This window comes from Camelus bactrianus, chromosome 16, assembly GCF_048773025.1.
Source record: "Camelus bactrianus isolate YW-2024 breed Bactrian camel chromosome 16, ASM4877302v1, whole genome shotgun sequence".
NCBI classification, from domain to species: Eukaryota; Metazoa; Chordata; class Mammalia; order Artiodactyla; family Camelidae; genus Camelus; species Camelus bactrianus.
In genome coordinates, this window is record NC_133554.1 from 13768579 (window position 1) to 13785685 (window position 17107).

Here is a 17107-nt window from a genome sequence, read left to right on the forward strand (position 1 = left end):
CTAGCAGGCCCGGCCTTCTCCATCAGACCACATTCCCTCTCTAAGAACGTGTTGTGGGAGGACCCGATTTGGCCTCCCCTGAGCTCCCAGCCTGCAACGGCCCTCCAAATGGCTCTACAGTTCCTGGCTTCCTCTTTCCACTGACTTTCCCCTCCCCACCGCTGCCCAGGACAACCGTACAACTACAGTGACTTCGAGTCTTGCCAAGACAAGCCCAATAGTTACTTTCAGACTCAAGTTCTTGCCAAGCCTGAAATAGTAATTGCCTGAAGGATTCCAAAAGGCTGGGCTTTATCTGCAGCAGAGCCTCAGTAAATCAACACACGGGTCTTATCTCTCGATTCTCTCCTCTCCACTGTGTGGTCTCCTAAATGAAAAATGTTACCTAATTGCCTAAAACAGCTGGCCTGATGTTTAATTATTTCGGCTCGCTAACCTGATGTTCGGGGCCAATAAATTGTACGCAGGGAGCGGATAAAGCTCTTCGCAGATCATGCATGTCCAGGTTGTGAGAGATGTTGATTTCAGCCACCAGAGGGAATTCCAGATTTGGATGCTATTAGCCATCGCTGCGTTTCTCCGCTGTTGGAACTCCTCTTCGCCCATCTGAGGAACCATGTGCTGAGAAAATGCCTTTAATCCTCTCCCAAACATTCCAGTGGCCTGCCCTTCTGCTCTCTGCACATCTCAGCCTGCACTCCTTGCTCTGAGGTGCAGGAGAGCATGCAGAACAGCCTCCAACATGCCCCTCGGCCTCCATGCCTGTGCCCTCACCCCAGACAGCAGACAAGCCCGTGGACGTAGCACGGTGTCGCTGGTTAAGGACAGTGCCAGGGTCACAGGCCGGTGACCTCCCGCTATCCTCCCTAACCCGAGTCCCTCCAGCCTCTCCCCCAGCTGTCCCTGATGTGGGTTCTGGATTCTAACCAATAGGCTTGTCGTTCCTGACCGCCGTCTCATGCCCCTTTGCTTTTGTTCCTGCCAGTTCCTGTGACGTCCCGTCACCCGCCGGCCTCAACCTCCTCTTCCCTTCCATCTGCCAGATGCCACCTGCTCCTCCTTCAAGAGCCACCTCAAGTGGCAGCACCTTTGCACAACCCTGTCCCTTGCCCCTCGGTAAGCTCATTGGTTCCCATGGCCGGTATCTTAACTCCACCTTCATCGCCCACCCGTCTGTTACTCTATCGCTGCACTCCTTCAGGGGTAGGAAGTTATCTTTCCATCTGAGAGTCTCTGCACTTAGAATAGCATCTGATCTATAGCAGGAGCTTGTCAAATATGTGCCAAATGGGAGAGGTACTGGGAGGGGAACCTAAGATGTCATTCTTAGGGCAGCAAAGATAGGGTCACGGAGCTGCCCTTACTTAGTGTCTGATCCAAGAAATAAAGGAAGGAGGGAGGGAGGGAGAAGGAGGAAATAGATAGAAAGAAGAGGCAAATTCTTCAGAAAAGGGATCCCGGCCCTGTGAACGGCGTGGTCCTCTTCTCTTCTTAGACACCTGTTTGCTCACATGCAAGGCTGTGTGTGCTGGGCCAGGCTCCTCGGGGTAATAGACAACAATTCCTACCATTTAGCTTTATTAAATTAACAGTTTCAACTTAAATTATGTTTAGCTGGTTTCCCTAAGGAATTCCTCCTGTATTCGATCGATTGGTGTAAGAGGCGAACTCCGGCCACTGCCGGTCCTTTTGTGGAACTGTTACTGTGGAATCCAAACTGCCTTTTTCACGGCAGACCCTGATGATACCAGGAGCCTTCAGGGCTTCGTGTACAATTCTGAGACGGGTATAGCATGCGTGGAAATTGCTCTCACTGCTCTAGTTTCCTAAAACTTTCAGGTTTCCAAAGAGTAGTATCTTCTCTCTCAATTTAATGCGTGTATATATTATACCCATTGTATTATATTTAGCTCTTTTCCCCCAGGTATTTGATCGATTTGCGCATTTCATTGCCGGGCTTTTAAGAAGCCTCTGCTCCACATCTTCCTGCCACCCTCGCTAGCTCAGGACAAAGCTGATGGACCAGTGAGACAGGGAACTCTTCTCCAGAGCCCACCCAGGGATGCCATATGTAATAGGACGTCCTATAACAGTACAAAGGCAACACTGCCTAGGCTGGGTGCTTTTATTCTTGCATTCATTCATCTACAGATGGTGTTGCTTTCACTATCAGCGATTAGCCTTTCTCAAACACCTGTTCATTTGTGGGCTGGTGCAGAGAGTTAGGCCTGATGAACTAGACAGTTCCTGGTGTTTGGGCCATGGACCAGGGAGGTACCACTCCTGGCATCGTGGAGTGATGGGGACTCCAGGAGATGGCCCTGTGCGGATGTCTGGGCTGGCAGGGTAGTAGCAGCAGCAGGGGAGGCTGGCAGGGGGGCCTTGTAGCACATCGAGAATCCAGCAGGACTCTCTGGGATGGAGTGGGAGAGCGGTAGATGACAGGATACGGTGCCGTCTTGTTCCTAGACAGCTGAGGCCTATCGAGGTAGGGAGCCAATGCACAGAGATGCCTGGGGCTCGTCCTCAGGGGAAGTACAGAAGCCTCGTTGTCATTAGAGCAGAGGCACCCAGTGCCCCGGGGGGCCTGACACTAATCTCCTCCCTTCCACCCACCTGAGGGCAGACTTGAACCAAGAACCTGGTTGAGATCGGAGGGTGGGGAGGGACCAGGGAGAACGTGCCTGATTGCCCCAACCAAGACCGCTCTGCAGTCTTGACAGTCAGACCAAGTGGTGAAGGGACAGGGAGGGCAGTGTTTGAGCTTTGGGCATCCCGGGATCTGCAGGAGGCAGGGGCGGAGACCTCCTCTTCTCCAGAGCTCTGTCCCGCCCCTCTCTTCCTCCCCTACCATCCTCACACTGCAGCCCAGGCCTCTGGCTAGAAAGAACTGGAACCTGCTTTAAAAAAAAAAAAAGGGGGCCAGTTTCCCTGCTAGGTGGACTCACCCTTCCTTTAAGATACCATCTGTGGCCAGAAGTTAATGAGGGTTCTCCAGATAAATTCTGCCCTTTAGGGGGCAGGAGTAGAGATTCCAGAATTAACTGGCTTTTCTAAATTGGAACCTCCCTTCTTAGGCTCCAGGATATGCAGTGTCCAATCTCTGTTCTTCGGTGGCATGCCAACAGCAGCATTCTTCTCTCTTCCTTTTCTCTTGTTGGAGCAAAATACCCTCTTTCTTGAAGCCCATCAGGGCGGCACCATCTCCCATCTCCCTCTCCTGCTGTCATCAGCAGCCCCACTCCACTCCGCTCCCCTCAAATGGCAGACGTGGCCATTTCTAAGTGTCCTGTCGCGTTAACAAGGAATGAGCGGCCTCATAACATGTTGAACCACAAACAGACGCAAGGTTAGTTCCCACATTGCTGCCCACCTTGCGGCCAGGCGGCAGCCCCATGTGGGGTTTCTGAGCAGTGCCGCTGCTCTGAGGACGAATGCTATTTCCAGCCCGAGCTGCCCACCTGCAACTTTCTGCTAGTGTTAGCAGTTTCGTCTTCCATTATGAGAGTCCAGCTGGAGTGCCTTTGAAGTTGGTCCCACGACGTTAAATGTTAACTATAATTTCTCTTGGCCCTCGCTGGAGAGCGCATTCCTTCTGCTGGTTTGATAATAGCCATGGTTAGGCTGGCTGTGTTCTAGCTGACCACCTCGGCAATTGCTTTCCCTCCAGTAGTGACATCGAAAGCTTTGCCCTGTGCATCGCGAAACTTGGGTTGGGATCTGGCTGTGCCAGGAAACCATGTGACCTTGAGCAAGTCCGCTCTCTACCTTGATCCTCGTGGTCCTGCCCTGTGAAATAACAGGTAAGGGCTAGTGGATCTCTCAAGCCTTTCCGCCTCTGCGTCTGAGATTCCAAGGTTCAGAGGATGCGCAGCGATTCTCAGCTTCTGCCTCTGCCTCTCCTCTGGACTCCCTCCCCATAGGTCTTCTCCGTGTGCAAACCCCAGTCAGTAGCCACAATGTGGGCGTCCTAGGAATAGGTAGAGAACCCGGGGTCATTCTGCCATTTGAACTTGAAATCCTCAGAGAGCTTTTTATTTTAATAAAAAGACATAATCTTGGTGATATGACACTCCAGACATCAAAGTCTATCATATTAAGGAAACCTTAGAACTCAGATCTGCAGTCTGGCCTGATCATTTACAATTCTGCTGGGATTAGTAAGAGGAATAATTATATCTATTTATTTATTCCACTGTCAGAATGTTGATGCTAGGTTTTCATATTGTCTCCATCACTAAAGATTATAATTAAATAATAAGTCAAACGTATTGATCCTTTTCTTATAAATTTGTGTGATGTGCTGTTGGAGGCCTTTTGTTGTTACAGTAGATCACAAGATTAAAGTCAAAAGTTTGCCAGGCCAGCTAGGTCTGTTTAAGAGATCTTCTTTTTTTTCTTAATGAATCATGGATTTTTGATGGCTTGTCATTTTGACATCGACTAAAGCACTTTATTTTTCCTCTCTAGTGCAGTACTGTATCTCAGTTAGCCTTTGGTAGGGCTAAATACCTCTAATTCCATTAAAATGAAAAGTCGTGTGTATCTTTGAAGGTGGATTTTAAATGTCTTTTCGGGCATGAACTCATCATTTTCAGAAGACAGTCTATTTTTGCAATGCATTTATTATAAGAAATTTTCCATAGGAAAAAGTATATCTTTACTGTTTTTCTAGCCTTCAGTTCCATTCTTCTAGTACAGAAATAGCAAATAAACCTAATTTGTTAGGTAACTACTTTATTTCGAAGAATACGAGAAATGAAACTGGTCCCCCTAAAGCGACGGGATTCTAATAAGATGATAAGCAGGCAAGATGGGAGATTGAGAGAAAAGAGGCATTTCTGGATTAGGTGATGAGAACAGAGAGGGCAGCAAAAGCGTGTGAAGGACTGTCCGCGGGTGCAAGAGGCCAAGGATGGCGGCCGTAGGAAGAGGAAATGAGAGGCAGATGGGAAAACACAGTGTGTTTTCTGAGCTACACAGACACACCTATATCTCTGATGTTTGCTATCTAGAATCACTCTGAAGTGCTTGTTACACTAAAGCTGTCCATTGTTCAAAACCCAAGAGCCTAGATGTTTGCCAAAAGAAGGAAAAGCCAAGAAATTGTCTCTGTTGTACATAGATGCTTCTCCGTAGACACCTAGAGAAACAATTAGCAAATGAAATTTCAAAGCCCACATAATATGTTTATGACACCTGCATGGGGAAATTTCAGACGTAGTGAACTGAAAAGGGGTAAGCTGAGAAAATTAACTGGGCTCCATAAGTGCCATTTATTGATCTCTTTCTATATGCTTGGCCTTCTAGAGATCTTCAGAGTTTGTCCCTTGCAGTCTTTACATTGACAGGACGGTATTTTTCCTGTGTCACAGATGAGGACATTTGGGCTGTGACCTGCCCGTGGTCTCACAGCCAGTGACCCAGATCTTCCAAACCCGGGTTTTCCCTGCTACCGTACTATTGTCTCTAGATTTTTCCCTTATATATCTACCTCCTTCAGCGAGCCACTAGAATTTTATGACATTTTAGGAGATACATAAGATGTCAGATGTAAGATCACTTACAGGGAGCGTTTGCTGTATGTCGGTCGCTTTATAGACACAATTCTGAATCCTTCTGGCAACTCTACACAAGTGGGTATCCTCATTTTTCTGATGTAGCAAGTGAAGCCCAAAGAGCTTTAAGTAAATTGCCCCAGGTGCATGGCTAGATTTTTGGCAGAGGCAGCACTGGAACTCAGGTCCCTCTGACTGCAAAACTCAGTGTTTTCCTGTGCATCAGGCGTTGTCTTCCCAGACAGCTGCACTTCGAGCCAAAGAGACTTGGGTTCCTCACTTGTCCCTGGGACTCTCAGCCAGGGGACACTGGTGAAAGAAGGTGTTTGACTAGAAGCTCTTTTTTTCAGCCTAATTCTTTTTTTTCGTAAGTTACAAAATGTTTACCTGCTTTAGTGACAGGACCCACAGGGTATAATTAGAGTTTTTCTAATATTTGCTTTGGATGTTTCATATGTTTTCTTAATAGGCAAAGAGGATTTCTTCAATCTGCCTGAAACATGTGTAATAAGCTCTTAGGTAATAATAATAATATATCACAGGCGTATAATGCTTTGACATTTGCAAAGGGCTGTCATATACGTTATCTCAGATGACCCTTAAAGCACACAGTGATAGAGGCAAGGATTATTACTATTACGTCATTTTACAGATTTTTGGAAAAAAGAGCCTAGAGAATTTAAGATTTTTCCGTATCATACAATTAGTAAATCGTAAAGGAGAGACTAGAATTCATGTCTTCGGAACCCTTAATCCAGCTTTTTTCTTATGAGCTCTACACTCATAACTAAAAGTGTGGTATCTCCAATTCCCCTTTTTGCTTATTTGTTTGAAGTAGACGCTCAGTGTCCTTCTAACATCTAGTGCCCTGGATAGATGTGGCGTGAAATTGAATGGCCACCCTTTACTAACCCGAGGAAGGACAGAGCAGTAGCAGGAGGAGAGAGATGCTGGTTGTAACCGACTGAGAGGTGGATTCACGCCCTTCCTCCCCCGCCCGCGTGTCCCCATACCTGCCATCCTCTGGCTTCTTGGGCAGCTCATGACCTCCATTTTTGAAGAGCTTGGCTGTGGTCCTGGACCAGGAGGAAACATGGCAGCAAAAGCAGTGATGGCGAGTGAAGAGGTGATGTGAGGCTCTGGCCAGGAAGCCCTTCCTCCCGTGGGCCATCTGGAGAGCCCCGTGGGCCACTAGGCTCCCTGTGCTTTCGGGGAAGCTCGCACTGCTGCCACTTGGGTTGGCATTTGGGCCTCGTCATGAGGAATTCTTCACGCTGGAGCAAGCCCTAGAAAGAACGACCAGCAAACTTTGCTTGCGCCGCTCTAGACCATGAGAATCAGCCTGGCCTGGTGTTCCTCATTCTGGTCCACGATTTGGCCGGGAGACAAGCGAGCATAGCGTGAAGAACCGTGGGGGGCTGGATCTTAGGCCTTGCGGCCCCTGTGACCTTGGGCACCTTATTTGATGTCTCCGGAATTCTAGCTTTGTTTCTTCATGAGTAAAACATGAATGATAGCCCCAATTTCCACTTACTTCCTCAGGTTGCAATGATAAGGCAATGATGAGGTCATGTAAAAAGGCACTTTGCTTGTTCTAGAGCCCATTCAAACGCAAGGGACTTCTGAGGGGAGGCGCTAGTCTCTGGAAGGTTGTGTTTTAGGGGAGCTGCCAAATTGAGCAGTTTATAAGAACAGAAGCAATTCTTTCCTCTCATCACTCTTGGTGAGGACCAGGGCTGCCTACCAGGGTTACACCCATCCCTCCAGGCTTCCGCCATCCCCTTAGAAGTGAGGTTGTAACTCAGCCACCATTCGGCGGGGACGTTTCTGCAGGCCCGAGGCTCAGCCAAGAACAGGGCCTCGCTGTGCCTCCCACTCTCCTTCCCCTTCTCCTCCCTCTCTCTGGCCTCCACTTAGTTTCAAACAAGTGTATTGTGTTGGTTAGCTTATTAATGAGGTTTTTCCAGCCCCTTGTTTTTCTGTCCTTGACCATAAAGAACTCCCAGTTGCTCAAAGCTGAAAATAAAATTTGGCCACAAGTAAGCTGCGAATATAGTCTTATTATTGGTGTTGATATTTTTAAGTACTCTCTTTAAAAAAAAAAAAAGGGCTCTGGGAGAAAGGGAGGATTTGTCATGACATGAATATCTGTTTGAGGACTCTGGAGTGAGGACTTTGTATCTTTTCCTGAAAACAAGGCGCCTTCCTTCTTTTCAGGGAGAGTCGTGGCTATTTTGATGCCTTTTGAAAGCACCACAATTAATTTGATTGAGCTGCTAAGCGGCTGGTTTGAAAAAAAAAAAAAAGAAAAGAAAAAGGATAATGGTCACATGAATTTAGCATCACATGGGGAAATTCGCTGTAACGCAGCGGTCTTTTAGACAGCTGATGACCACGGGCCAGATTGTTCATTTCACAAAAGAGAGTCTTTTAAAGATGAGAAGACTTTTGTCTAGAGCCCAAACTTCCCCAGGGGGATGGACTCATTATAACCCATTCTGATTATTTTTCCCTCTTAAATCTCACTGGTTAAATATGAGTATATGTGGCGCCCTCTGCTACAACATGAAAATAAGAAATACAGGGAGAATTTGGCCGAAGGGAGTCCTAGCCTGGGGTCCCAGTCTCTGCCCTCACACTCCCTGGAAGGCTGTGTAGACACAGGAGTGCCCCTGAACTGGCTTGGAATTTCTACGCTGTAAAATGAGGCAATGAAATGAATCCTTCCTACCTTGGAGGACTGGTTTGGAAGAGAAAATGAGCTGATAATGTAAAGCACTTTAAGAAACATCTTAGATGTTCTCAAAATTATGCACTTGAGGGTGTGCGGGGAGGTGGATTTGGGGAGGGACCAGTGACCAAGCTCCCCAGTTCCTTCCTCCATATGGCATCTCAGTCAGCAAGGTGGATCTCTGTTTCCTTAGTAGACCCCACTTCCCTCCGAGGACCCAGAGGCCATTCATCACCGCGATGTGGGATCCCCAGGAAGCCGGCGGCCCATCTGCTGTGCTCCACCGCTTATAAGCGATCCGGCAGAAGCCGGCAGCCCCGATGTTCCCTGGGCCCCCTGGTCCCCACATGGGTTTGTTGGCTCTTTGTTTCTCCTCTTTCCCAGGATACCTGTCCCCTTCTCAAGTGTGCGTTCTTCCTGGAGGAGAATGATGACTCGTTGTCAAAGCTTGGGTGGGAGGCAGGGTTCGAGCTGTTCGTGTCTGTGAGGTGTTTGGGGTCCTTCCATCACGCTCACCCTCACTTCCAGCTGGAATGCTCGGCCTTCTCCGGCTCCGGCCTCCTTCCCCCATGTTCCCCGGGCTCGCCTCTCCATGGGTCTGCTAGAGCACTTAGCACGCGGGGCACTCCGAGCCTCCCTCTTCCTGTCAGAGCACTTTTCTGTATCTCTCTGTCCCCGGTGCCTGACATGTGCTTCAGCACTCAGCAAATGTTGCAATGAATGAATGAATGAGTGAATGAGAGATGAAGGGGACCTTGGAGTACTTACAGCCAGCCCCCAACTTCCTTCCTTGTATGCACTGATGAAACTGAAGCCCATGGCTCCTATGAGAATTGATCCTGCAGAGAAACCTAGGACTGAGATTAAATATATATTTATAAGAAATGCATATATTTATATGTTATATTGTGTATGCTATATGTAAATAATCTCAGTTCTACTATATCCTGACTCTGGTATATCTGTATAGATCCTGACTCAGAGTTGGCTCTGTGTTAAAAAGCAAACTGAAATAGCCCAGGAAGGAAGGCAGCACCATGTAGTAAGGCAGGAGCCGGGCTTGGAGTCAGCAGGCTGTGATGGGGTGTGTGACCTTGGCCAAGTCATTTCCTCTCCCTCATCTCAGGTGCCTAGTTTATAAAATAAGGGTGTGGATTAGATGATCTCTAAGGTCTCTCCATGTTCAAAAATCTAAGAATTTCATGAGTTTTTAAAAGAAAAGTTTGAGCTTCTTGAAGAGAAATGTTTAAAAAAAAATTTTTTTAAAAAGTTAGAGAGTTACTGCAAAGGAGGTTTTTAGTTAAAAATTCTTACCTTAAAACTGATTTCCAGTTGGGTCCTATCAGGAGGCCTGGGCCTGCACTGTAGATGCACCCCTCCCCGCCACTCCCCATCGCCCACTGAGTTACTGGTCAAAGACTAGGATGGTTTGGCTCTGTCTCCATGGACCGCAGCACAGGCCACGGGCTGTAGCTTAGGTGAGTTTAGGAAGTGGCTGTTTGAGTAGAGATCATGGAAGGAGCTCTAGCCAAATCAATGGCACCCTGACCTTTTCATGTGTGTGGGGAGTGACTCCCAACCTCCACCGGGTCCCACACCTACTGGGGCAGCCTCGCCCCGGCCTGCCCTGCCCCACCCTGCGCAGTCCTCGGGCATCACTGGGGTGGGAAGGATGACCTCCTGCCCCAGGGCACTGGGCACTGCCCGAGGGTGGCGAGCCTCCCTGGGAGACCTGTGTGGGTGCTCCCTGCAGGCTTTGCGAAGCAGCAGAACCCTCCACCAATTCATCCTTGGTCAGTGGCAGGCAGATTTCACACTGAATTCCACCCCATGGGGCTGTGTCTAATTGGACAAATTTGAACAGCAGGCAGCAGAGCCAATGCAGCGAGGAACATTGATATATGGCCCAAGCAAGGGACTAAAATCTTAAAGTGACAGGGGTTCTTTTTTCAAAAAAAAAAAAAAAAAGACTGGCTGGATTCCAGGAGTAACAGGCCTGCCTGGCAAGAGAGAGATGGACCAACTCTTCAAAGCAGGGGCTCGTTCAAGGAGGTGTTTTTGAAAAGAATGTCTCCATTTCTCCTGGTCTCCGTGGCAAGATAAACAGTATAGGGTGGTCCCTAGGGACGGTCAGCCAGAAACCAGACATGCTGAATGCTTCTCCCACCAAAAAACTCGCAGTATCTGATTAAATCTGGCTGAAATATCCAGCAACGAAACCTTGACAGAAAAGAATTGCAAAATCACGCGGTTGTACGTTACTGAACACCCACCACCATTCATTAGTTTAACATCCATCAAACAGCTATTCAGTGCTGCTGTGTGCACTATTAAATGCACTGTGCTTGGACACAATGGGGCTTGTGAAGGCTATGGTCTAGGGAGGGGAAAAGACATTAATCAAATAAACTCACAAATAAACATGATTACAAGTTGTGCGAAGTATTATGAAGGAAGCATTCCACGTGGTATGAGAGCATCAGAAAGGGCCACTGGGGAGAGTTGCCCTGAGAAGTCACGTGGAAGCTGAGCTCTAGGGGGTGAGTTAAGTCCGCAGAGGGGGCAGAGGTGCGGGAGGTGGGGGTCACGGTCAAGGTGAAAGGGGGCCTGTGAGGCTACGGCTCAGTGCCCACGGTGGGAGAGCGCCTGGGTGAGACTGTGGGGGCTTGCTGCCCACGTGAAGGATTTTAGTCTTACCCTAAAGAATGGGAAACATTTTCAACAGAAAGTGATATGATTAAAATCTGAGCTTTGGAAAGATCACGAAAGGAAGGAAGGAAGGGAGGGAGGGAGGAAGGAAGGAAAGAAAGAAAGATTGATTCTGGAAGACAGACTTCTGCAGAAGCCCAGTAGGAGATGACGGAATGGATTAGGCTGGTGTCAATAACAAACAGAATCGGACAGACACCAGTGATACTGAGGAGGTACAATCACTAGGACTTTGTGATGGAATCAATATGAATGAGAGAGGAGGCGATGTTAAGGATGGTTCCTGGTTTTCCGACTTATTTTATTCTTTTTCTTTCATTCACTGAGAGTTGCCAATCCAGTGGAGAAGGCAGTTCGGATGCGCCGAGTTTCCATGGAGATGTCAAGACGTTGACTCCGCAACTGTGGAGTTGGATCTGAGGGTCTTCAGCACAGAAGAGATGTCTGCACTAGGTGTTTCCTGGGAGAAGGATGGGGAGAGAGGAATGGGAGATGATAGAAAGGTGGAGTAGACACCTCTCCCTTGAGGCATCCCCAAATCTATTTGGGGAAGCAATGGGACCAGAGAGTCTAGGAGACATTTACAGACTCATATAATAAATGTAAATGTTCGTGATTTTGTATTCGTGTGATGAGACTGTGTTGAGAGTTAGAGGATAGCCAAGTGCGTAGTGCGTAGAGATGAGGGAGTGGAGCTGATGGAAAGTGAGGTGGAGCTGACCGAGGAACTGGGGCAGAGGTGAGGCCAGCAGTTCAGTTCGCAGGAGGTTAGCAGTAGGCACTGACTTCATTTAGTGCTTGTAGCGCGTGTTCAGAGCTGGGCAGTGGAGTGTAAATTGGGTCACCCTTTTCAGAGGCTTTTTGGTTCTAACCATTATATATTAATAGTTCATTCTTTTTGACCCAGAAAATTATCTTCTAGGAATTTATCCTATAAAAATATAGGTAAAATTACTAAGATATAGGGAAAAGCAGTGTTGTAATAGCAAAGAAAAACTAGTAACACAGCTGCCCATCAATGGAGGAGTAGGTAACAGTAAATTTTGGGATGTGCGTATCATGCAATAGCATGGAGGTATTAAAAAGAACATTTTTTGATTTTTAAAAAAAAGCAGTTGAAAGGCAATATAATTATATGGCTAGCGCAAACACAAAACAGTCAATAGTAGTTACCTGGGGAAGTTAAAAAAAAAGAGCATTCTTATTCTTATGTGATTTTACATAGTTAATATGTTTTGCAATTAACATCTATTACTTTTCTGATCAGAAATAACAGTAAAGACTTTTACAAGGAGAACACGAGTGAGGGGGCAGGAGTAGCTACTGGCTGGGGACGAGCTCTTCTGGATGAGGGTGAGGAGGAGGGGGCGGGGCTTACACACTCCTTACTTTCTCCTCCTCCTTGCTCGCCTGCGCCTGCGTGACTCGGCTGCACTTGCCCCTGGATCCTGCAGGACCACGCTCAGATGCCAACTCTCCCAGGACGCTGTTCCTGATGGTCAAATTCAGGCTGTTGGCTTCATGAGCGTTCACTGAGAACTTCCTTTTATCAGCCCTGATTAGACACTGGAGATATGAAAGTGAATAAGATGCAGTCTCTGCCCTGAAGAAGCTGACTGGTGAGGGGGCAGAAACTGCCAAGTAGACAAACGCAGTGCAGAATTCAGTCTAGGTGCCCTGAGGTCTCTTCCAAGTTGAAAGGCCTTCAGTTCAGTGAAGAAGGTCCCCCAGATCTCTGGCTTCTTTCCACAGGCTGGGAGGAATGTCCTGGTAGCAGTATTCATTCCTGAATTGTCCTGGGCCCCCCAGTGCAAGCCGTAGGTCCCTGGGCAGCAGGCTGTTCCCCGTCATGGAAGGTTTTGTGGGAGAGGCAGACACATGAGTCTGTGGCCAGTTGGCTGAGTTGATGACCTCAGCCCCAAGGGGAGTCCCCCAGCCTGCCTGGTCATCCGTCAGCAACACATGCTGGTGAGCACACAGGGGACACCCAGCTGCACAGGGGACTCTCTGGGAGGCACAGTGCAAGACGAGCACTCACTCTGCTGACTGAGGGACCTGGGACAGATTCCTCTTTCCTCTCTGGGCCTCAGTTTCCTCATTTGCAAAATCAGCAGCTGGTGCTGACTGGTCCCCGCTGGCTTTGATGACCTACAGTCATGGTGAAACCCTTCTGCCAGCTCCCGGGTGGGTCACAGGGCGTCACAGTGCCAGGCACGCAGTCAGTTTTCCACATGCGTTTGTGGTGGACAACCTACAACAGAGGCCGGGTGTGGTAGAGTTGAGAGAAGCCTATAAGACTTGGCCCTGCCTTCTGGGAGCTTCCAGCCTTTTCTGAAAGGCAAGAGAAATATCCAGGAAACAGGTGCAACCCCTAGAACCCACAGGACAGAGGCGTGGACGAATGGGGATGGTGGCGGCTAGGAGTAAAAGGTGGGTTCTTTGGTCTCCAGAGAAAGTGCCCCTTTGTAAGGTGTGTGACAGTCCCATTGGCTTGTTTCATTCCTGAGCATCCGATTCTCTGAATCACTTCCTGACAGGGAACGGACACCAGAGCCTCTGAAATTTCCTTCGGGGGAGGGGGAGGGTTGGGAAGCAGTGAGACACCCCTCTCTCCCTTTGTTCTAGAATGCCCAGGCTGCCCATCTTGGCAGAAAGAAAAGGTCCAAATAATATAACCTTCTTACATCCCCCTCCTAAGGGAAAACGAAAGGGGAATTCTTGTCAGGAAAACCGTGAACAAAGCACACATTTCAGTGCCATTTCTGTCATTTCTGTCCCTTGTGGGCTCGTGTACTCAGCACATAGCAGGTGTACAGCGTGTGCTTACTGGCCTGAAGTGACCACCCTTCTGAGCCCTCAGCCTGTCACTGGGGCTGACAAGCACTCTGTCTGTCCGTGACGGAGCCCACGATGGGTTTGGGTGGTGCACTTTTTTTGGTTTTGCACCAAAACCGGCCTTTTCCATGACCATCCTGTGCTGGTGTGTCTCTTCTGCGTGTTGGGCTAATCTTCTCCATATGTGCGTCTGGTCTGGCATGGCGTCCCGACCTCCCGTGAGTGAGCAGGGCGAGGCCGCCTCAGACAGACACGGAGAGTTGCCACCCAGCCCGCCAGGCCCTGGAGCTGGGCCGCTGGCTGGCTCTCTGGGAAGGGCAGCCCCCACTTAGGCTTCCTCTCCCTGGAAGGGCTCTATGGAGAGGCACCCCGTGGGCCACTCTTCTGGGCTGAGTGGAGCATGAGAAGAAGGTGTTCTTTGAGCAGCTACTGTCTGGTGACCCACCTGGAGCAGAGTCTCATGGGGACAGTGGGCCCAAGGTGTGCCCAGCTGTTAGCCAGGCCGTGTGTGGCCCTCAGGCCAGGAGTCCCCTAGGTCTTGAACTTCCTGCTCTGACTCCCAATGTCCTTTGCTCCCCTGCCTTCACCGTCCTAGAGATCAGCTGCCTTCCCCAGCAGGTTGGAGCCCCTGTGAGAGGCAAATAGATTGATAGGGTTTAGGGCTGCAGATTGAAAGGAGGGGAACGATTTGACAGCAGAAAATGAAACCTCGTGTGAAGGGGATGTTACAAGTTTACAAAGTTCTTTCAAGTTCGCTGCCTTCATTAATCCTGCAGCCACCAGATGAAGCAAGGATTATCTCCCCCCGGTTCAGAGAAGTCATGCTGCTCGTAAGAGGCAGAGCCAGGACAAGGTCCCAACCTCCTGATTCCGGGCTCAGTGCTGCTTCTAGAATTCTGCCCTCCCCTAACCTTACATGCTGCAGCCTCGCGGCTCCTGGCATCCTTTCGCGTAGACCCCATCAAGGGGCTTTCTCCAGGGCTCTTCTTGTCTCCCTTGGGCCACCTCAGCCTATCTCTGGACGTTGGTTGGCCTGTGGGTCAGGGGAGAAGGCTGTGTGAGCAGAAAGATGAAGTCTGTGTGAGAAGAGCAGGTACAGCTCCTGCCCAGGGCCCCTCCGGCTCCCTCGGCCACTGCCGCTCTGGTTGTCATTCTTAGAAAAGCTCCATCTTCAGAGGGGTTTGTGCCTGGTCGCTGGTCTCCACCTGTAACCTCCAGAGGGTACCAGTTCTCATCGGGTGAGAGTTGTCCACGACCTCAAGCAGACCCTGGTCAAAATGGAGGCATTTTGTGAGCCCGGTGGCCCTCTGCCTCACCACCACCAATAGCACACCTTCCTTTCAGCCTGCACTCTGCCGCCCCCAGCCCTCGCCAGTCCCGCCCACACTACCCCATTGTGCCAGCCCGTCCTTCCTCTCCTAACCCACGAGGCTCTTTTATGCCCAGTAGACTAGCTATTCAGCTTTCTGGTCCTGAACCTTTCTGGTCCTTTGTTTCCTGACTGAGAGATGAGGTCAGCTTGCAGACATTCATCAATTCATGCATTCATTTATATCAGTTCAACATATAATTTGATGAGCCCCCCAAGATTCAGATTCTAGGGCCCCAAGCCCTAGAGAGTCACAGAGGTAATCAGACGCAGGCTCACTGCCCTCCAGATGTTCATAGTCTAGCAAGGGAGACAGATGTGTAAACAGATGATCATGATACAGTAGGAACATCAACAAAGTGTTTCCCAGCTCATGTCAGAGCTCTGTCCACTGAAAGCCGCAGAGGGAAGGAGACACGGGGACTATTCCTTAGGAGTCACGGAAAAGCACTCAGGAGACGAGGGTGAGCTGAATGCCCCTGGGCAAGTTCTGTAACTTCTCTGAGGCTCAATTTCCTTATCTATAAAATGGAACGATAAAGCCAGTGTTACAGAGTTTTAGTGTAAGGGTAATACAGAATGTATTCAAGCATCGAGCCAATGCCTTATACAAAATAAGCCATAAGAGAGGAAAGGAGCCACAAAGATGATTGAATTGTAAATTTTGGAAAAATAAGTGTCACAGGGATGGCTCATTATGACAGCAACTAGTATTCGTCAGTAACCAGTAAATGCCTGACCCCTTTACAGACCGTGGCCTGAACCTGAGGCCAAGACATCGGCTGTGATCTGGGCTTCCTGAGCAGAAGGTGGTGTGCAGGTAGAAAGACCCTGAGCCTCCATCCCATGCTGGGCCTCAGTCACTCAAGAATAAAGCTCTGATGGCCCCACCACTCCTGTGACCTCAGAAGGTCCTAGAACAGGCCTAGAAGTTCTTTCTCAGGCGCATCACTAGTCCCCTCTTGTAGCCTTGTATCATTTTCAGCCCATTTCTTTTTTAAAAATAATTAATTAATTAATTGGGGAGAGAAGATTAGGCTTGTTTATTTTTTTATTTTTTCATGGAGGTGCTGGGGATTGAACCCAGGACCTTGTGCATGCTAGGCATGCCCTCTACCACTGAGCTATGTGCTCCCCCTAGCCCATTTCTGTTCCTCACCAAGTCAACATAGGCAAACTTCCTTTTAGGAGGCCCTGTTTTGGTCAAGTCTGCTTCCATTAAAACCCTGTGTGTTCAGGGCAGCAGATTCCTCCCAGGAGTGGAGGGTTTGCCTCTGGCCTGGCCGCTGAGTCCTACTTTGCAGCACTGACTAACAATGTGTCCTCAGTCAAGGCACCTACTTTTTCAGGACCACCTCTATCCCTCTCACCCAGAACAGCTGTTTTTGCCCTGCACTCTTGGCATAATCAGATATAAGCAGAGCGCATTCTGCTCCTCTTGGCCAGTCATTCAGAAGATGCTTCTTTCATTGCTTTTCTGACCCCCAAATGGTGAGAAATGCAAAGATGCAGTGTGGGGACCATCCAAGCAGCTGTGTCCCCACCAACAGGGTTCTTATTGCCAAGTAATTAATGCTGACATATTGAGGGAAGTTCAATTAAGTGTCTAGTGTGGCTTCTGGCCTCAGTTTTCTCATCTGGAAAATGGGTGTAGTAATAATATCCCCCCATGAAGCTCTTGTGAAGGACTAAACAGTGTCCCTGCATGAGTTCCCCAGTCCAAACTAGGTGCTCGGTACACTGTAGTTCTCATTCATCTGTCCTTTCAGCTACCAAATATTCATCGAGGGCCTCCTGTGGACTAGACACTGCAGTGGGCCCTGGACATGCCATGGTGGAGAGACCCGGGCAATCGGGAACTCATTCTCCCAGCCTAGGAGGGGAAAGAGGCATTAAACAAAGGAT

At 48.9% G+C, this 17107-nt stretch overlaps 1 protein-coding gene across 21 annotated transcripts in view; it reads left to right on the plus strand.

Moving 5' to 3' along the window:
• The window catches only part of BCAS3 (BCAS3 microtubule associated cell migration factor), a 482829-nt gene that overhangs the window by 415600 nt on the left and 50122 nt on the right, over positions 1-17107 (plus strand). The window contains exon 26 of one of the 21 annotated variants that reach the window (XM_074342679.1): positions 986-1116. The exons of the other annotated variants lie outside the window; for them this stretch is intronic. Coding sequence (XP_074198780.1) covers positions 986-1116 — 131 coding nt within the window. The remainder of the gene's footprint in view (positions 1-985; positions 1117-17107) is intronic. 21 annotated transcript variants of the gene reach the window in all.